The 23,173-nt window shown below is 30.3% G+C and overlaps 2 protein-coding genes across 3 annotated transcripts; both read right to left on the bottom strand.

The window, feature by feature from the left end:
• Positions 1-2,971: 2,971 nt before the first annotated feature.
• On the bottom strand, positions 2,972-23,117 carry LOC134725404 (uncharacterized). The gene is made up of 12 exons (XM_063589208.1): positions 22,971-23,117; positions 13,243-13,316; positions 12,762-12,851; positions 12,482-12,544; positions 11,657-11,754; positions 11,335-11,468; positions 10,718-10,814; positions 10,100-10,263; positions 9,544-9,628; positions 8,644-8,742; positions 8,106-8,193; positions 2,972-7,642 (listed from the first exon to the last, which is right to left on the bottom strand). The coding sequence occupies exons 1-12, from the start codon at positions 23,030-23,032 to the stop codon at positions 7,596-7,598; spliced, it is 1,101 nt and encodes a 366-aa protein (XP_063445278.1). The 5' UTR covers positions 23,033-23,117; the 3' UTR covers positions 2,972-7,595.
• LOC134725403 (uncharacterized) lies at positions 14,539-19,633 on the bottom strand. Of its 2 annotated transcripts, XM_063589207.1 has the most exons (4): positions 17,175-19,633; positions 16,479-16,761; positions 16,204-16,261; positions 15,533-15,760 (listed from the first exon to the last, which is right to left on the bottom strand). In XM_063589207.1, the coding sequence occupies exons 1-4, from the start codon at positions 19,435-19,437 to the stop codon at positions 15,587-15,589; spliced, it is 2,778 nt and encodes a 925-aa protein (XP_063445277.1). In that variant the 5' UTR covers positions 19,438-19,633; the 3' UTR covers positions 15,533-15,586. The 2 variants fall into 2 exon arrangements, with proteins under 2 accessions (XP_063445276.1, XP_063445277.1); XM_063589206.1 differs by lacking the exon at positions 16,204-16,261 and having other exon boundaries at positions 14,539-15,760.
• Positions 23,118-23,173: the final 56 nt, after the last annotated feature.

Raw genomic sequence — 23,173 nt, 5'->3', positions numbered from 1 at the left:
GATACAATAAAGACGACACACACAGGTGACGATTGGTGAGTTCTTAATACAAGACTCAACTAAATTGACAAGGCCAACTTTATACTCAAGTAGTAAATATTTAAATACTTCATTTAAAGTCTTCAATAAATAATTGAATTGATTAGGATTTTTGTCAAGTTTTTTTTCTTTTTTTTCTTCGTAATTGTAAGTAGAAATAACAAAAATTGAAACAATATTCTCCAATTATTTTGTACTTATTGATTATGAACAACCATATATTTCATGATAAAGTGATATTCAAGTTGTTTACGACACATGTCCAGCTCCCAGATGTAAATCATAACGCTTTTATCTCCTTATTGTATGAATACGGTCACGATGGTGGAAGTCGGTCATCTTGTCGTTTGTGGCATAGATTCAATGAACTTGTGACATATTTTTGTTTACTGTTATTGTGAATGTGAAATTCATACTATGAACGGATTAACGTGATGCAAAGTTCGGGCCTAAATTGTAAATATTTACACATTCCAAGACATGTAATCTTGATAAAACGGTTTGAATAAGCTTTTGATTCTTAATATCGGAGACATAATGGGAAAAAAATCAGATGATTATTAATTTAATAAATGTATTAACGTCGTGGTTATTCGCATATCGAATTTCAAAAATGATTACGAAATTGATGAAAGGTTGAAAATACGCATATATTACAATGATTGGAAACAAACTGATAGTACTCGTGAGGCGTTTGGTGTTCGTATCGGCTTTTAAAGTACTTTTCAAGTTTAGGTTGTACGACTTGCGTACTAAATAAAAGATCTTAAAGGGGTATTACGTGTCAAATTCATGTTTTCAAATTTGTTCCTTTATTTTTATGAGACTGATGTCATTCGGGAACTTCATCGCACGAATGAGTGAACCTATTATTATACTTTTAGTTCTGGTTTGATTTTTTTTTACTTTGTTCATTTCGGGGTCTTTTGATGCTTGCTATGCATTCTATGTTTTGTTCATTGTTGAAGGACATACGGTGTAATCGTAACTTTTATATATCATTTGGTTCCTAGTATATAGTTGTCCCATTGGTAATCGAACTTCATATTCCTATTGCTTACTTTAACTGGAATTAGATGATCAAAGCTGTTTATTTTCTAATTGTCTGCATCTATTTAAGTTTTAAAGACAGCTGACTTGTTCTTGTATTGTTATGAGTCAGACTGTATGTCTAAACTCAGAAAACAATATATTGTTCGAAAAACTGCATTCACTTTAAAAAATAGAAAAGTAGAAAATTGAACAAAGACTCAAATCTCTGGGTTGCTATAAGATTTTTTTTTCTTCTTCAACATTGGAGAATACTCTTTACTGAACGTTTAGATATATGGAAGTATAAATTGTAAAAGTGCGGGAAAAAATTTAAACAAATCCATAAATTATGGTGCACAACCTCAATAGTTATGGATAATGAACTTCAAATGATAAAACAAAATATTGGTATCATCTGTAGAAAAATGTTTGCTGAGAAATCACTTAGTTTTCATGTCTGGAAACATAACAGACGACTCACAACTTCAATGAGGAAAATTCTCGGGGGTTTCCAAACATCTGGATTGAATAAAAAAACAAAATGGATTTACACAAAATTTGAACCATCATTGTAAAGTTTGATGAAAAGTTCCCAAGTTCCCAATACCATCAGAGTAGGAAAAACATCAAAATCTTTCATTTTTGCAGATGCGCAAACTTCAACATGTGTGCTATCTTTTTTCTAAAGATTTTTGGTAAGAGTTAAAAACTGCAGAAGTTCAAAAGTCAAAAGTCTTGAAACAGGGGGAAATCCAAAAAACAAAAACAATTCAATATGGCACAAATAGTTATCAAAGGTACCAGGATTATAATTGAGTACGCAAGACGCGCGTCTACATAAGACTCATCAGTGACGCTCATATCAAAATGTTTATAAAACCAAACAAGTTGAAGAGCATTGAGGATCCGAAATTCCAAAAGGTTGTGCCAAATACGGCTAAGGTATAAGAGAATCCTTAGTTTTTCGAAAAATTCAAAGTTGCAAAACTTCAACGTGTGTGTAATCTTTCTTTGAAGTTACAATTTATGAGGAGTTGATTACATAAAACTGGATCCATCTTGCGAAAATTTCCTAAAAAAATAACTCCAAAATCTGAAAAATTAAAAATATACAAGCAGTTTCACAATTGAAAAATGTGTGCCATCTTTCTGTGACATCCCAAAGATCTGTTAAAAAATTTACATAGTAAGTTGTTTTCGCTGAACTGGTACTGTCCCTCTTAAATGTTTGCTGAAAAATTGGGTCACACTATTCAAACAATTCCATAATACCAGATAAATCACTTGAATATGTGTGTAATCTATTAATTGGGATAATAATTACACAAAATCAGGTATCAACTCGTTCCTTTCGCTCCCCTGACATCACCATACTGTGAGTTGTAGTTAGCCAGCCGAGCAAATACTCAAGTTTGTTGAAATAGGGCAACCTAAAGAAATATAGTGTCTGAAAACAGACACCGCTTCATAAACTGTCATGTATAAAGGCAACAGTAGTATACTGCTGTTCAAAACTCATAAATCCATGGACAAAAAAAAAACAAAATCGGAGTAACAAACTTAAACCGAGGGAAACGCACTAAATATAAGAGGAGAACAAAGACACAACACAGAAACGGACCAAGCATCAGACAAAATCCCATGAGAACAACAAATATAATATCAAAACAAAATACATGAATTTGGGATAGACAAGTACCGTGACACGTCTTATCACAATGTGAATTTACACTCAAAAATAAGAGAAAACAAAAGACGCAACATAATCTGTTTTTTAATTCGTTTTCTTCAAATCTCCAGTACTACCTTATTTTTGCACTGAAGAATAAAGTCAAATTTCAATTTTTTTAAAACAACGATTTATATAAGACATAACTGAAACCAAGCAAAATGAATAACATTTATATTTAAATGCATTTATTGTAGAAATCTTAAGCATAAGCTTACTATCACATTTACATTTCATAAATATATAAAAAAACAAATATTGTAAAATTCTGTAATAAGTACCAGGAGTTTCATACTTGCAATATGTTGATATATGATATAGTAAATATATTTTTTATTCATGTTCACAAATAAAGGTTACTTAAACTGTGCAATGTTACTAAAACACATATTTCAAAAAAATGTATCATTTTCAATTTTCTTTGAAACTTAGATGTGATACACTCCCCCTTTTAAATCTGGCGTGAATACTAAATTAAATCCTGGTATCTATGATGAATTTATTTTCCCTTAAAAAACCCATATCTATGCATATGAATAATTTTCTTTAACTTTTTTAGGAAGATTCTAGACTGCAAACAAACTGTTACATGAAATTTAGTCTAAATTAGGTAAACTTATTTTTAAGACATCATTTTTTTTCCAGCTTAATATATTTCTAACCAACCAATGTTCAATAACTGACTAAATAGCTTAATGTTTATATCTAAGATATGAGACTATCAAATTTTGTCCATTAATTTCAATACAATGAAAAAGATGATGATATCACTAAAAATGGCAAACTCTATAACATTTTGATCCATAAGATATACAAAGGGATCATACACTGGCAAAAAAAAAATCCTGTTACTGAATCATTGTTAGAAAGACTTCTGACAACAATCAATCTACTTTGCCATAACTTCAATAAAGATTCTTTTTATTGAGTTAATCTTTTTAAAATGATACTTTGAAAGAGGTTGAAAAAATTATCAAAGATACCATGATTAACAATTTAGGATGCCAGATGTATGTTTCGTGTGAAATAGTTATATGAAAACACCCCCCATATGGATATTTTTATTCACACTTTAATGGTCAAGAGCTATTCAAATTGAATTCTTACATGGAGTTAATTGTAATATGACTTTTTTGCTTCTATTTCCATTTCAAAAGTTTGAAAATTCAATATTGTATAATAATCACTTGGATTTCAAAAGAATGAATTACATAATGAACACAATATTACATGGCATATCAATATATTTTATAATTTAACAAATAAATTTATATAAACACAATAATATAAAAACATAAATTTGTGAATAATTAAATGGAATGTTTCATGTATAATTTACTGTAAACAACTTAAAATTGCAATTTTACAATAACACTTAATTTACATTATATCTATTTTATAATTTCTTTGGTAAGTTAAGTTTGGAAGCTCTATTTTTTTCATGGTATTAAAGACAACACCATACTACATAAAATACTTGTTTGATATGAAAGCACATGTGTTTGATATGAAAGCACATTAAGCTTATCATCCAGAAGAAAGAAAAAAAATATTTCACCTAGTATTGTAAGAATTAAATCTTTTGGTCATGAAGTTCCTCCAGTATTATTACATTCTATTTTGATGAGACAGCAACCCATAAAAAAAACAACCAAACGGATATAACTGTTAACATACAAACTTCAACAATTTACAAATCTATCAAGCTATTAGTGGATGAATGTACTGTATGCACTGTAAATATTAAACCAGCAGAAGCTTTAAATCATTTATCTCTGTATTACAAAATACATAACAAAACAAAATATAAACCATGTCATATCATATTGCATCATAGCAGATATTGAAAGCAGACTCAAAGAGCTTTAACCTGCTGATTAGAAGACATACATTATCACAAGTACATAATTGGAAGATGCTGATTTCAGCAGATCCTGAACATTTAATATATCTGCATATTGACGGGTAAATGTTTTTGACATTCCTCAATGCTTCTTTGCTTTTAACAACTAAAAGCATCAAGTAAAGCATTAATTTGCTAATTTTTGATAAAAAGAAAGATGTTTCTTTTTGACAGATTACAGAGGCACATGGGTTCATCTACATATTTGTAACAGATGTTAGAATGTAATACAAAATGGATGCATTATACAATATCATAAATGACAAAATATAATACAACACTATGAACAGCATGTAGTTTATACTGACATTTTAAAAGCAGTCAATAATATCAATTTTTATTAAGCACAGATTTCAGTATCATAATGTTACACCTGGCGAAGAGCCTGTAGCAGAATGTTCTCTCTTCGTACAGATTAACTATAATCAATAAAAGTGCCTTTTAAATGTAATACACTGTTGTTATACCTTCATAAAAATGTTTACGGGGAAAAACTGACAATAAATAATAATAACTTGCCATTTTATAGTATCTAAATAATTCAATCTCATATCGTAAAAATAACTTTATATCTATCAAAAAAATAATAATAAATCTTTACTTCATCATTCTGTGTATAACTATGTTAGATATTCATTAAAAATGGCATAACTAAAGCTGCTTCAGAGTATTGATGCACTCAATACATTTATTTTAAGCTCTAGGCAAGGATATTCTTTTTCTTAATTTTCATTTGATGATTTCATTTATTTTACCAAATGGATGAAAACTATCATTTGAAGTGTAACCTTGAGATTTAAAACAGCAAATGATAAATAAGTTTTTAATACATTCATTATAATAAACCTATTAGTGAAGTAGTTCAAGATGTGCACTATATATATGTCAAAAGAATAAATGTTTTTTCTATGGAAATAATGGTGATGATGAAATAATGTATGCTCAGCAATTTCAAATTTAATACTGGATTTGAATTTGTTTCACAAATGTTGACAGTTTTATTACTTAAGTCCTTGAGAATTCTTTTTATCATAGGTTTAATCAAAATTTACTGTGGATTCATTTAATTTCAAGGATTGGATAAAACTTATATCTTGGTTGATATAAAAAAAAAAAAGAAGATTTGGTATAATTGCCAATGAGACAACAGTCCATAAGAGACCAAAATGTCACAGACATTAACAACTATAGGTCACAGTACGGTCTTCAACAATGAGCAAAGCGATTCTTTGTTTTAGCCAAAGTGTACACACAATCCTATGTCAAATTATACTTCATTTAACATTTAAATTAGTGGTTCATCTATACCCACGAAATCAATGAAAATTTGTTACAAACAAATAAAACTAAATCCATAGTTCAAAACAAAAATAAAAAAATAGGATGTTAGGTTAATTATAATGTTTATTTTCAAACATTGTCAAGAGATATAGTCATGTAGTGGTCATTACATATATATGGTAGCTAATTTTTTTTTTCTTTTTTCATACGTTCAAATAAGAGTGGATGACAAGAATGAGCTTTTGGAATCATTTTCTTTTCCAAACTACTCCTCATAATGAACTAGTTTTCTGAAATGAATTGTTTAACATTGTATTTCAGGGCCTTTTATAGCTGACTATGCAGTATGGGCTTTGCTCATTGTTGAAGGCCATACAGTGACCTATAGATGTTTATTTCTGTGGCATTTTGGTCTTTTGTGGATGGCTGTCTCATTGGCAATCATACCACATCATGTTATCTTCTGGACACAAAGTCATCCTGATTAATTGAATCTGGTTTCTGGGCCAGCAAGATGAAAATCAGGTCTCCTTTAAATCTATTTAAAAGATTATGGTAAGAATAAGTGGCACTTCAGAACCAGTTATTATATGGCCATGAACAACAATAACCATATAACCATGTAACTTAGATTGGAAGCATTTTTTATCAATACTTTTATTGTAAGCTTTATGTATTTATGAGAATTTATATTACATTTGCCTTGAAATAAATTACCAGTACACAAAAATAGCCATACATTATCCTTGACACAATATAAGGCAGTAATATGACAATAATAATATAAAATGTGAATTTCTCTGTAAATCCATTTAAGGGTTGATCTAAAATATGTATAATTATGGGAGACAACAAATTTCAAGGCTAATTTCATACAAAATAGTTTTTCAGGGAGCACTAGTTCTATAATTCATATTAAAAAAAAACTCAAGGAAATAAGCATCAGAAACCAAAACACATACATGTATCCATATTCATTGTTCTAGCTATTTAAGGTAAGAGGAGCAAATTCAATAATGAATTACACATTTCCGTTATTTTTGTCTGCAAAGAGACGACTTGAATTGATTATTGTTAAAATAAGATATTAGATTTTTTGATTTTTTTTGCTGAATTTATTTAACTTCAAGTCAGTAAAAAGCATGTTACAGTAGTAATATATTTTTTGGCACAACTGTTTGTAGTCTATCAGAAAACAAATATATGCATATGGCACAAAAATAAAAATCAAGAAACTAAACAGAACAGAACAAACTATGTTTATCAGGGGGAAATTTTCATTCAAGACACAAAATCTACAGCACTCTTTTTAAGTTTTAAGCACCAAGTTTAACCAGATATTTTTTCTTTGTCTCTCATTTTTCCAACTAAAACTTTTTAAGAGAAAGAGTTTGAAGTTCTCTCTTTTTGCCAATACAATTAAAATGAGAGAAATTCCAACTTTACTTTGTATTCAATTTATCAGAACTACAATACCAGAGATAATAGTTGAGTAACAGTATGAATGGCTTTAGGAGAAACTGTTTCTCATGATGAAGAGAAGGATGATAAACAACATATTAATGGAAATTGAATTAATTGCTAAATGGATTGTTACATTATCTTTTACTGTCAGCTCAAAGGTTGAAATCTTGGAATTCCAGAAAATGCAGGGCCATCTGAAATCAAAATAAGAAATCTTTATTAACATACTTAATTTTTTTATGACTTTATTGATTTTTATGGTGCTTTTTCTGTTATAATTTCAGACAATAATATTGCTTTACATAATCTATTATTAGTAACTATATGACCTTGACTTGAGACCTAGCGATAAAATCTTTATACATAGATTCATTTACTCTATTGAAGAAAACTTGCATTTTGTAGAGATTTAATTTTGTGGTTCATCAAAAGTCTGCAAGCAAGCCTATAGAAAATTTGTAATTTCGTTAAACATTTAAATTTGAGGTTCACCTATACCCACAAAATACAAAAAAAATGGTATAAATGTTTATTAATGAGCAAGGCCAAAATAAAACATTTAACAGAGCTGATTTTTCTGAATCGTATTAGTGTAAAGAACTCTCACATCAACCTGAAGAACCTACATGTAAAATAGGTGAGATAACATAAACTTACTTAAAACATTTTCTGGTACACTGAAGCGACTGTTTGATGTAAGTATTTCTGTGTCATACACCCATTGTGGAGCCTGCCATTTGGACCACTGTAGAGAAACAATGGATTATGTTAATGATAATGAAATATTTATTACTTCAAAAGAAGATCTTATAATCAAGCTCTTCAGACAAACAATTTCACAAATTGTTGTAACCATTTACCACTTATGGTACATTTAAAATCATGATGTAATAGAACGTATACCCCACATCAACTTATGCTCAAGAGCTATTTATTTTGGTGAATAGAAAAATAACATAAATTTAAATCCTCATGAATATGTCAAACTTTTATTTTATCATTAAATTAGAAACTCTGGAACATGTTGAAAAAAAAAAGAAACAGCAGCTAAAGATGGCTAAAATGGTATAAATACATAAAAAAGATTTCACAAATATAATAGTGTTTGCAGAAGTATTGGGTAAACCTTGAGTTAATATGAATGTGAAAACAGTGTAATAGGAACTGACATTATAAATCTTTAATGTGTACATACCGTGTCATCCTGAGTGTGTCTTACACAATGAAGAGGTAACATCAAAGAGGCTCTCTTTAAATTCTGTAACTCTACAATCACTTCTATTTCATATGTACACTGAAAAATATCCAATCAAGATAAATCTGTTTAAATAAAGATTAGTCAACAGTAAGAAAGAATGTATGTCCAATCACTTTTTAACTGTTTCCCTACTCTTGTGTGTAAATATCATGTACAAAATTTAACAAAAATAAATATGCTACACAAAAATAATTTTACATATTACTTAAATACGTCTTTTAATTATCCAGTTTCAGTATCACAAGTTAAAACATTTTCCTAAGTACGTTTGTTTAAAAAGGTTTTAATGACAATCTTAAAAAACATATTTGAATTAATATTGCAATGTCAGTTTTTATAGACATGATAGATGATCAATAATTAATTGGAACAAATCAGAATTATTTCAAAAATTTTGGAGAATACATACAAAAGAAATACTTTTAAAATGTAGAAATGAAACTAGATGCTAACGGTATGTAGGATATTCATCTTAATATTTAATTTGGACTTCCAAATGTTTTCCCAACTGACAAGTCTTATGAAGACAATACAATCATCAATTGTACTACATTATTTGCCTAGTATCTTCAATGAGTTTTTGTATTCAAACAAGAGAACTCAGTTGACGAGAAGTTTGAGTAGTCAAACTACTGTATTACTAGCAAGTCATAACTGAGATTGTGAGGTTGAATCCCATAGTTGGCAGGTGCAACAATAAGAATTGTTAGTTTTCTTAACGAAGGTTAGTGGTTCTTTCAATGATGTCCAGCTTCCTCCAACACCATGAACTAGCTCAATATTGTTAAAAGTGGTGTTTAACACCAATCAATTTATGCAAAATCAATAATTTATTACCTTTATATGATATTTACTACTGACTGTAGGTGGAAGTGGGGATCCATCTCTATACTGTAGTGGAACATGAACATTGTCAATACCCCTGTTGTTAAAATATTCAGTATAAATCATAAATGCGGCTATATATAAGATAAAACTGTGAAACAATGAGAAACTGTGGTCTCAAATTTCAAGAATATCATATCATATGTAAGAACCAAATGATTGGCCAAAAAGTAACAAATAAAGACTGTTATAAATGATTTATAAATGGTAGACATGGTTTGGATTAAAAGCTGAACAGATAATTTCTGTAGAAGCATTTACTTCAACAGTTTGATCCTCGTTGCCACCTCATCAAACCTTTTTCAAGGTCAATGAGTCTTTTCATTTCAAAGGCATTAACAACATTGTAAAAATAACATATTGCATAAATTTTGGTTATTTCATTGCTTCTACATTTAAGAAACTGATAGAACCATACGAGCTATGCATACTTGTAAGGGCTCCACATAGAGAATATTTTGTCTTTATATCTTATTATTTGGATAATATTGATTTTATTAATGCTTACGTATTAAGAATTTCAGAATTACATCCTTCGACTGGCATGGCCTCCCAAATTAGATGTGGATTTTCTTTAGGTTCAATAATAACATTATCATCTATTTCTGTCACACATGGATCATCTGGATTCATTTTTGATCCTTTTGTCATCAGGGCAAAAACTCCATATAACTACAAATGGAATATATAACAAAGTACTAAATTGATGAAAGACTCAAATGACAGGTTGGGGCAAGTTTTATCATTGTGCATCCATTACCAATTCTTATGTTAAGTCCTTCCTTTTTTTAAATATTCTGAATTACTGTATCTAGTTAACTAATATTAAGTTAGATATTTATATATATTTTTGTTTTATTCTTGTTGCAATTAAACTATATAAATTGAGGAATTCAGACACAAAGTCATGAAAATAGCACATAAATCTAGGTTTGCTAGATATGCAGACAGTAAATACAGGTAGATCTTTACTGTGTTTGAATGATAATGAAAGTAAATTATATATTAAACAAATATGCAGTTGTGCACAATATAGTTGACAGCTTGTATACAAGTATAAAGGTATGGTCAGGATTTGATTTAGACATAGAAACCTAGAAATAATGGAGAAGATCTAAGTACTTACTTTAACATATATTGTCTTCACATTGACTTTTGTGTTATTTGTGATGATGATTCTTAATCTAGCTACACCTCCAGATAAATGAATATGTTCAAACAACCTAAAAATTAAATATGAAAAAACATTAACAAATGAAATCTGAATGCAGAAAAAAGTATTTTCTACTTTTATTTTTAAATTTCTTTTCAACATGTTCAAAATTTAATTTACCTTATTAATACTGCTTTTATAATCTTTACACTATTATCTGCTGTTTTGAAATAATTCTACAACATTAAAACAAATACAAATCTATCAAAATCCACACCGTTTTAATTTCCTCCTAGTTTACAATTTTTTTTAAATGGGAGATAACTCAACAATACCAGTGAATTTTCAAACAGTTGACACTCATTTTCTTCTTGTGTCATATATAGTCATGGAAATATTTTAATATTCTATTATAAAAATAATAACATATTCATATGACAAAAAAAACCAAATTTGTAATTATGTTTATCTTAGATATGTTAGAAAGACAAATTTCATCAACTACAGTTATGACAGTATCTGAGAATTATTTGAATCCATATAAAACCTCAGAAACAAATAATACATTTTTATAAGAATAAAAAACTAACCTGGCAGTTACAGACAATTTCCTACTATACAATGGAAGTTTAGCTATATCTATAGTTTCTATTGTATTCTGTGTTGGACCTGATGGTCTTACTGTATTAGGCAAAGCTTGATTTATTACAACATCTTGGGTAACCTGAAAAAAGTACATGTATTTCAGTTTAGAATACAATCTAGAATATTTTTAATATATTTTATAAGAATTATAAGAACAAAGCTATATAACGTTGTACTTTAGTTTGAAAAATGTTAATTGAGTAAATTTTGGTTTTTCTTTTATTTCAATCTATTCTTTCCTAAAAAATATAACTTTTTGGTCTATACCTTTACAGTTTCAGCATGGATCAATTCTGCTGATATCCAGTACTGTATTCTGGCTTTCCACCACTTATTTCCTCCTGCACTAGAAGCTTTAAAAGAACCTGTAATGTAAATAAACATTGATTATTGACATAGCTGAAATAGTAATTCATTTGACATTTTTATGTTTCATTGACTGATTTAACATACCTGTATAGTATTATGATATGCATTTTTCATGTATACAGAACAAATGTGCTGTTCTGACTATTTTAAAACTCTTTCAATCATGTTAATATAACATATCAGGACCATGTAGTGGTTGTTTTTTGTAACCTGTTTTATGAAGAGGAGATAGGTGTTGATGGTTGGTGTGGTCTGTAGTATTGTCCAATATAGTTGGATATTTCTGTCATCCTTTAATGTACTATGTTATGGTATAGAAGCAGCAAACATCACTTTCAAGTCTTTGTAATGACACAGAAAAACAAGAGATACATTCATTTCCCGTTTGAATGGTTTTACACTAGTAATTTTGGGGCCCTTTATAGCTTGTTGTTTGGTGTGAGCCAATGCTCTGTGTTGAAGGCCGTACATTGACCTATAATGGTTTACTTTTTTTTTAATTGTTATTTGGATGGAGAGTTGTCTCATTGGCACTCACACCACATCTTCCTATATCTATTGACTTGTTTTTATTTTTCACAGTTAAAGTTAAACATACCAAAATTATATTCAAAATCTTAATAAATACATTGTATCTGTGGTATCTTTAAGTTTAATCAATATACAAAAATAATATTGCAAATGTCACTATGAATATGGTCTTTGATCACAATTAATCTATACCTGGTAAATCATTCAACAGCTGAAATCTGAAGGGAAAAACATAACTTCCAATACCAAGGTTATCTGCAAAAAAAAGAATCAAAGAATCAAAAGTAGCCATTACTTGCATATGATCAGAACTAAAAATGGATCATTTGTAGAAAACCATTTTTATATACAATTCCTGAAACGTTTGTAAAGGATGACCAAGCATTTTAAGAGATGAAAAATTTCCAATACATTAGGCTTGCAACATGAGAACAATTAGTATACATTTGGATTATAGAATATAGACACTTACCTTGAGATTTATAAAGGTCAAATGGACAATCTATGTACTGCTTCTTTACTAAATATTCAGGATCATCTCTTATTCCAGAATTGTAAATAACTAGAAAAAATAATTATTTTATATTTTGTACATAAACATTGGATAAAAAGGGACGGTATATGTAGGCATATCTCAATAAACCCAACTGACCAAACAAATAAATTATTATCAAATAGTATTACATGTACTGCAATACCAACATTTCTTTTTTCAAGGTTTCTCCACAATTAGTTTTGGCCTTCACTCTTCATTTAAATGTTCTGTAAACAGTTCTTATGCACTAAATCTGAATATTTCTAATATCTAACCTCATACTGTACAATGTTTCAATCATTGTCAATCACATGCACATATATACAGTTCTATTATAAAATACTTTAAAATCATTTTGCTTAAAAACTGCACGAGTATCACATATATACATGTATGACTTATATACAGATATACTTACAATGTTCATAACCTTCAAATCTGACACAAACTCCAGTACCTGCTGTAGGGTTAGCTATGTTCAAATATACCACTCTGAAATGTATTAAAAAAAAAATAATTCAATAATTCTAAATATATTTACAAGTCTATATCAGGCAAAATGTCAGGGGTCACTAACATACCAATTATTACCTAATTATATAAACTAAATTTAAGCGTTGTTTTTCCTGGTAGTGTAATGAGAAATACAAAATGTATATATGACATGTCTCAGACGGTGACTGACAGTTAAACATTTAAAAGATTCAATGCGGTAGTCCCTATTAACTCATGCATTTAAGGAATGTAAAAGTATCATCCCAAGTCATTGTTATTGAAGGCTACAACTGTTTCAGATCGAGATTACTTAGTAGATTGTAACATGACTGTAATTTTCTATCGTATTTATCTTGTAAATATATCTGTATATGGGGTCCTATATATGCCGTGATACAAGAGTAAACTTTGAAATACAACCAGAGTTATTATAAGATATATATGATATATGATATATGAATTCTTGAAAACTGTGACTTATTTATAGTTAACTCCGACCACAGTTTTTGAAGAAAACTTGTAACAATAAGCATCATCAGATAAGAAAGTCAAATCTGACCACTTTGAAACACCGGTTGAATCAGTTTAAGGATGCATCATATGATATGATAAATGTCTTACATGTACATCAACAGGCTATTAAATATTGTTTTACGCCTTACATACAAGACATTACATTGATGTAATTAAAGGCATAAAAAACCAGATGCTCCGCAGGGCGTAGCTTTATACGACCGCAGAGGTTGAACCCTGAACGGTTGGGGCAAGTATGGACACAACATTCAATCTGGATTCCGCTCTAAATTTGGATTGTGATTAAATAGTTGACACAGCATAGGTTTCTGACACAGAATGAATGTATTCAAATGAACTTAAAAATTTTTGTTTTCTCTTAGAGCAATTGACTATGCTGTTGAATATTAATCCTCTCAAAAAAATGTTTGAAGAAATTTTCTTTTTATTTATGAAATTTCAAATGAGAAAAATTGAACCCAATTTTTTAATCACATCCCCCTTTCCCTTATTCCAAAACTAATTTCAATTAAAATATTCTAATGGAGTTTGCAACAATTACTACTCATTTAAATACATCATAAAATATTAAGATGTAAAAAAACTGCTTGTTATCACTGAATGGTAAAGATTATTTAAATTTATCAGTTGGTAGTAAAAAGTGAATATGACTCGTTATTAGATCTACAGCCATTTGGGTGGGACATGGACCAAAAAAAAAAATTGCTTAATTGATCATTATATTTACTCTTATTTAAAGCTTAAGTATCTTACCTGTCCAGAAAATATATACAATAGATAGTTTCTGTGGTATATACATGTTATTTTGGTCCAATTGTGTTGGACCTTTGATCCAATTGCTCACGTAACAGGACAGACATTTGCATATTAAATAACCTTATAAATAAACACCTTCTTAGTAATGGATGGTATTAATAACTTTATATAGATGGAAAAAAACATATCTATGCAGTTTTTATATCAGAAACTCTAATTCTCATCAATTATTGCGGTTATTTTGATGTGGACAGTTAAGATCACGAGAACTTTTTTTATTTTTTTAAATACTTTTAGCAATTGATGTAAAGATAGATCAACTTGTATGTTTTTCTATAAGTTAACTCTATTAAATTTTATTCTAGAATAACTGAAACAATAATAAGTTGCTAAAACATCTGAATTAACTGTTATTAATACACATATCAACTTTCTAACTCACGTAACAGGACAGACACTTATTCACAATCTTGTATTTCATGTTGAAATTTTACTCACACACTACTCAACAGACCCTAAATCTTCAAAACTAATACATACAGATTGTTTCTACATTCATTTCTTATCTAATTATCATATAAAACAATCACACAACCTGATTGACATCCAAATTTTAACCACCATGCTGAACAGCCATTTTTTATGATTTTGTCTCCCAAACGTGCATGCATGCGATGACATCCTTAGAAATGACAAGATAAGTTTAAAGTACTAGTGTCAACATCATAACAAAATCACACATTCAATGTCTTGCATGAAAGCAGCATTATGAAGGTGTAAACCTCTTCACCAGTCATATGATACGTGTGAACACAATTAGGGGTAGATATAACCAGGTGCTTGTAATTTTCAAAACCAGCAGGTAACATTACAGATTAAGATCTCAAATTATAGCCATCTGTTTAGGTAATCTAAAAAACACATTTAAATCAACATATACTTTAATAACAAAATGATATAAACAAATAAAGCAACATCTATATATTAAATTTGAAACTATATCTGGACCCAGAAAAAACAAGATCAGGAGGAGGCAGTTTTTTGGAAATATCACTGATCTGGACAGTAAATTTGTTGTCCTGTAATGTCCAGTTAGCGTGTCGCTTTTCATAATACTGGACCCATATAGTGTCTTCTTCTGTACTTGAAATCTATAAAATAGAACAATAGAGGTAGCTTGGCTTGATATGATAAAAAAGTTGGTTTGAATACATAAAACTATTCTAAGATTAATTTGAATTTGTTTAACCAAATTTTATTCAGTTGCTCTTACAGAATGTAACATGAAATTAATTGATATAAAACAGTGAATATAAAATTGTCAATGAATTTGTTTGAACACATCATTACTTAGAAATCATTGATGTATCCCTCTGACTTTCTGGTATGAAGTATATGATTTGAAGTTGCTGAGAAAAAAAAAATTAACACTTTATGTGATGGTATAAATGCTAATGTCAGAGTTATCTTTGGTCTGCATACCAACCAAAATGTATTATAAACAAACATAAAATATAAAGTAACATTTAACAGGAAAGAAAAAAAACAAACTTATATATTCAAATTTTAACGTGTTTCGAAACAAATCACTTACAACAGCTGGAAGAAGTTCTGATCCATGTTTTATCAGAACGTTGTCGCCAACATTATACCTTAAATGATGAAAGATGAGAATTTAACATCCAAGATGCATCAATGTGCATCACTACTTGTATGTTAACATCTTATTATCAACTAGTACATGTTCACCAAATTTCATTTTAACAATCTAATAATGCAGCATATGTTTTCTCCTTTAAATTATATATAATATGGTACATTTAACAAAGTATATTATTTGTCATTGTAATAAAAAAAAATAGTACTCACTTTTGGCTCTGTACAACACTGTCATCATCTTTTATATATGAAAAAGAGGTATTTGGATCAAAGCTTATGTTGTTGATGTCCTCAATCTGGAGGTCTGGGATCCCTGGAGAACCATTATCATTATCAAACTCATCATCAGCGTTTTCAAGTATAGGCCTATCATCATCATCGGCATCTTCAAGTATAGGTCTATCTTCATCATCATCAGCAGCATCTTCATGGACATCATTGTCACCAGCATTCCCAACTTCATCTTCATTAACTGGTATATTTCTGTTGAATGCTTGGAAGAGTTAAGGAACCTATATTCTAATTGATGCTACCCTAATATATATGATTTGCAATTAAAATGGGCCTTAAATCTTTGAGATTACTGTGTCAAGTTATCAATATCTTTGTGTACATGTCAAAATTAAACATTCCTATATTTCATTGTTGTTGGTTTTTATCCATTGTTGAACCATTGATGATTATATTGTTTATATGTTTATTTATTTCAGGAGAGACCCCACATGATATGAAGTTTTTATGGCCAATATTTATGTTTCATTGATATAACATTAATAAAGATAAAAAAAATCATTTGTCTTACGTTTTCATTTTTGTGCATCTTATTGTTGTTAGTTTCTTGACACCTTTTTGAGCATATATTTTATACATTTAAATGCTAATTTTATTCTTATTATAAAAGGATACACTTAAGTCGAACTTCTTTCCAGCCTTCTACATATCTGGTGTTAAGACATCTATCGTATCTTTTCTCTCTGCACTGAGAACAGAAGCAGGACAATCTCCTTGTATTTATTACTCCTCTCTTTATTCCTAAAACTGAATGAAGTTTTCTAGTGCCCTTTACAGTTTTAACATTTCTATCTGGTCTATTTCTGTTGATGTCATCACTTGAAAACCATAAAATTGTTCTTCTGTTATGGTTACATGCACCATCAGCTTTTTCTGCTCCTTTTTCTAAAACCTTAACACACTGTAGAAAAGATCTGGCATCTGGTATACAGGCCTCACTATTTTTTATGGCTCTGCTTGCCTTAGACTTAATTACTCCAGCTTCTCCATCGCACCTATTCTTGCCATGCCTACTACCATAGAAACATCTTTCAACTGTAAAGCCAAAATCTTCTGAACTGCAGCTTACATCCATGATTGGAACTCTGGACTTATATTGGGCTGCACACCCATCACTTAAAATAAATGCATGGTCTATTTTAATTTTTTGTTGCTGTTTAAGATGGTTTACTACTTCAAGAAGAAAGGTATGAACTGCATGGTTATCATGTAGCAAATCATTACTCACAATATCAATGCATTCGTCTACTATATGTCCATCTTTTGGGCACCTGTACAAAGCAATGCAGGGATGGATTGTGACAGAGTCTTTTGCCCAGTGTGCCCCCTGAATTTCATGTTGGCTGAAACAAGAGAAATTCTCAGCAAAGTCTATAGTAAGAACAATAGAATTTTGTGGGAAATTTTTGTTCAATTCTGCAAATTGCTCTTGCTGCCAACGAGCCTCAAACAGGTGGGGTGACAAAAATACTAACTCATCTAGTAGTTCTTCTAATAGATCTGTTGGAGGTCCAGTCTTTTCTATTTCTTGTCTTTTTGTTATCTCTTTCTTTGTTTTATGGTTGATTGTTTTGACAATATCCCACCTCTTCCATTTCACATCAGGCTGATTTTCTTCACTTTCCACAACACCATCAAACATGTTTCTGAGTTTGGAAGTGCCACATTCAGCACACTTTCTATCAATACAATCTCTTTTGTGGAACCTTTCAGCTTCCAATTTTGGACATAGGGTTTTATTTACAGCATCAAATTCATCTGTGAATTTAAGTTCTGGATGATCATGCGCCAGGAATCTATTTATTGCAATCAATTTCAACTTTACGTTTTCACAATACTCACATAAGCATTGATAAAGCTTCCGATGTCCTTGAGTGAGTACATTTTTTGGTCTTAATTCACAAAATTTCGAGAATGATAATTGCGTTTGGTTTTCAATATTCCATTTGTTCCATAGGCTTTTTTGGGACATCATTAAAACATGTTTTTCCTGCAAATCTTTTTTGACGCTTTTTTTATCAGATATTGTTGCAGAGTGTATCTCACTTTTAAAAAAAAGTTTCACTGCATCTGTTGTTTGTTTTGATGTTGCATCTTTTCTTCTCTTTTTGGGTTTTGGCTTGACATAATCTTCAGATAAATACTTACGCCTTATACCTGTGGCCATACAGAATATTTTCTTGAATTCTGGTTTCTGGCTCAAGCTGGTTGAAAAGTGGCTTAAAAATTCTTTTCTCCTTTTTTTTTGCAGATCAGTTTTTCCTTTCAATAGATCAAGATGCGCTTCTCTAACAGATTGAAATAGTTCTTTCAAGTTTCTCTTTGCAGACGGTGACCCAATTCCTTCATTTTCTAATGCTTTTTTTCTTCTTGGTGTTGTATTTTTTATAAGTCCCCCTACCACTTTGGCATATTTTGCAGGACTGACTGGCATGTTTTTTCTTGAGCGGTAAATCGCTTTACGTAAGGCCTCTTTTTGGTAAACCGTTTCTGTTTTCTGTGCTGTAAAATTCATTGACACTTTCGTAGCCCTCTGGTCTTTCTTAATTCTTATTGCTCTTTTCATGGCTGCATCTTTCTCTCTTATTCGTCTTTTTTTTTGAGCTGTTAGGTTCTTTCTCCATTCTTGTTTATATATCCGTTGTTTCCTAAGTCTGTCTTCTTTCTTTTTCTGGTGTAGTCTAGTTTCAATTGATTTTAAATTATTGTTACAGTCTTGATTTTGATTTTGTTCCAGGATCTGAGTCTCTTTTTTTTTTCTTTCTCTATATTTCTGCATCCTAATTTTACTTTGTTCTCTGTTTTTGTTCTTTTGTTCATCTGTCCACTTGGTCCGATGAACCTTCATCTCTTCTGCATGTTTCTTTTTCTTATCCATTGATTATATTTAATGAGTATGTTTACTTAACTGAAAGAAAAAAATACTTTATGTCCAAAACTTGACTAAAAAGTATTTTTAAAATACCTAGTAATTTCAGGCATGACCTGTTTGATTTCAGGGGGTAGGGTCAGGTTTTATAATCAAGCCAAACACATAAAAAAAAATCTATTTAAAAAAACTATCTTTTAAATGCTCAGTGTTAACCAATCAGGATTTTTTTTACCCCCTCCATCTTCCCCCCCCCCCCCCCCCCCCCGGTCATATCGTCAATGCCTATATAATTAGAAATATTATTTAATATTTGATTAACCCCTATTTGTTGACAGCATACACTTTTGAATGAAAACAAATGTTTTCATCCCCCCTTTTTTTGTTGCTTTTGACGGAAATCCTTTCAAAAATATATGTCTGATATCGTTCTTATTTGCATTTTATTCCAGTAACATCACGGAATGACAATTTATTGCCCAAAAAAAATCTTATTTGCAACTCGATCTAGATAAAAAGCACGTAACGATTACAGATCTGTGGAATTCTGTAACGTTACGTGATAAAAATAGCATTGTCGGTAAAAGTTACGTGATAAAAATAGGAATGTCTGTAAATGTTACGTTTCAACCAATCAGTGCGTCGGTAAACATCATTTTATTTTACCAAAAATACAAGTAAGCTGGGAAACCCCCTGGAAATCATTTACTACGAGATGCATTTTGAGGACTGTTCAAACTATATTCCAGCACGACAATCATTATTCACGCTTTTTCATTATAAATGCCAATTTTTCACACTTTCACGTAACTTACCGTTTCACGTAACATCACGTTACCATGATGACAGACGAAAAACCTTCCTTCATCTTGCGATCGATATTCCTGATCAGTTTAATATTACGTCACCAATGAACCGGACGTATGCAGTGCGCAAGCTCAAAGGGAATTTCTTTGTCTATTTATACTTTTGGAAGTAATTTGCATAGTGAAAGAAGACCTTCACGTAACTCGGAGAAAAGACGGACATCCACTGTCGTTTGAAAAACCATCCAGTTTTGGTTAAAGTTGTCGATAAATGTTATTGTTGGGGACTAATTACTGAAAACATTATCTACCCAACATTAGAAACGCAAAATATTTGGTAGTTACGCATCATACTTAGGGCGATGCATCTTCGAAGTACCAAACAGGAGATGACGGACAGTTACGAGAAATGGACCGTTAATTTCTTTTTAACTTTTTAAGTAACTTAATCAACATACTCATTTAATTTTTTGTTTTGGTAATGAAACAATATCATATTTTACTATGAGGATCAAAACATGTGATAAAATCGGAAGACACTGGGTACAATTTTGAAAAACTAGTTCAGAATAATCACATTGTCCCAAATGGTGGCGTCAAAACAAGTGAAAATTATGAACGTAAGTGTTTGAAAAAATTAAACAACACACTTTTACAACCTCAAACTATTTTATTTATTAGATTAATATATAATAAACATAAGACTACAATCACAGGTATAGAAAATAAATACAAAATATATAATTATCTATTTTTGTATGGCTTGCATGAAATAATGGTAGATCAAATAACCAGTCATATACATTGTATATTGTATATAACAAAGATTTAAGTTGATTCTGGACAAAGAAAGATAACTCCAATTAAAAAAAATTCTTGCAGATATTTCTTGCTTACTATACTGGACAAAGAAAGATAACTCTTAATTAAAAAAAAAAATGCTATTTCACAATATTGTGAAATTAGATATTTCTTGTCATTGTACAATACTGTGCAATTGAAAAGACTTGCTATTGCACAATACTTAATTTAATAATTTTAGATCCTGATTTGGACCAACTTGAAAATTGGGCCCATAATCAAAAATCTAAGTACATGTTTAGATTCAGCATATCAAAGAGGCCCAAGAATTATTTTTTTGTTAAAATCAAACTTAGTTTAATTTTGGACCCTTTGCACTTTAATTTAGACCAATTTTAAAACTGGACCAAAAATTAAGAATCTACATACACAGTTAGATTTGGCATATCAAAGAACCCCAATTATTCAATTTTTGATGAAATCAAACAATGTTTAATTTTGGACCTCGATTTGGGCCAACTTGAAAACTGGGCCAATAATCAAAAATCTAAGTACATTTTTAGATTCAGCATATCAAAGAACTCCAAGGATTAAATTTTTGTTAAAATCAAACTAAGTTTAATTTTGGACCCTTTGGACCTTAATGTAGACCAATTTGAAAACCGGACCAAAAATTAAGAATCTACTTACACAGTTAGATTTGGCATATTAAAGAACCCCAATTATTCAATTTTGATGAAATCAAACAAAGTTTAATTTTGGACCCTTTGGGCCCCTTTTTCCTTAACTGTTGGGACCAAAACTCCCAAAATCAATACCAACCTTCCTTTTATAGTCATAAACCTTGTGTTTAAATTTCATAGATTTCTATTTACTTATACTAACGCTATGGTGCGAAAACCAAGAAAAATGCTTATTTGGGTCCCTTTTTGGCCCCTAATTCCTAAACTGTTGGGACCAAAACTCCCAAAATCAATACCAATCTTCCTTCTGTGGTCATAAACATTGTGTTTAAATTTCATTGATTTTTATTTACTTAAACTAAAGTTATTGTGCGAAAACCAAGAATAATGCTTATTTGGGCCTTTTTTGGCCCCTAATTCCTAAACTGTTGAAACCAAAACTCCCAAAATCAATCCCAACTTTTCTTTTGTGGTCATAAACCTTGTGTCAAAATTTCATAGATTTCTATTAACTTAAACTAAAGTTATAGTGCGAAAACCAAGAAAATGCTTATTTGAGCCCTTTTTGGCCCCTAATTCCTAAAATGTTGGGACCAAAACTCCCAAAATCAATACCAGCCTTCCTTTTATGGTCATAAACCTTGTGTTAAAATTTCATAGATTTCTATTCACTTTTACTAAAGTTAGAGTGCGAAAACTAAAAGTATTCGGACGACGACGACGACGACGACGCAGACGACGACGCAGACGACGACGCCAACGTGATAGCAATATACGACGAAATTTTTTTCAAAATTTGCGGTCGTATAAAAAGTATAATAGCCTTTCAAGTTGGTCTCATTGGGGTCTATAAAGAGTACAAAATACAAAATCTAAGTGTGACGCAGGATTGCCAATTTTTGGTAAGGGTGACACATGAAAGTCAAATTTAACTGTGCCATAAAAACAGGAAGTTACAAAAAAATGAGAATTGCTTTAGTCATGTAAGTACATATAGTGTAAGGAATCTGTAAGCGGGATATGGGAATCTGACAGAAGAGTAAGCATGTTTGCGAGATACATGATCAGAACCGCCCCAAATGAAACCCCTTTCAAGAAGTCATAATTACTTGTACTAAAAAATGCTAGATAGAGAGATGAAGAAAATAATCATAGTCTGTCACTCTGAAGTTTTCTGACATGCAAATTATGATATCTGATGTCTGTCCCCTTCCTTATAAATGTCCTTCTTAAAAAAGACACATGTTTTTACCCAAATATTTCTTCACCAGGTTCATATGAACTTTTATGTGTTCTTAAGATGATTTGATTCATTTCACCCCATTTCTGACCATGAAAGAAAAGTTGACATTAAGTTCATGAAGTAATAAAAAATGTGGAAAATCCCTATCTGTTTCTTTCTTTCATCAGTATATGTAAACAACAAAAAACTAATTCTGGCAAGGAACCAGTAAC

Source organism: Mytilus trossulus, chromosome 7 (genome assembly GCF_036588685.1).
Source record: "Mytilus trossulus isolate FHL-02 chromosome 7, PNRI_Mtr1.1.1.hap1, whole genome shotgun sequence".
NCBI classification, from domain to species: domain Eukaryota; kingdom Metazoa; phylum Mollusca; class Bivalvia; order Mytilida; family Mytilidae; genus Mytilus; species Mytilus trossulus.
The sequence above is the reverse complement of the archived record's forward strand: the minus strand, read 5'-3'. Positions and strand labels throughout refer to the sequence as shown.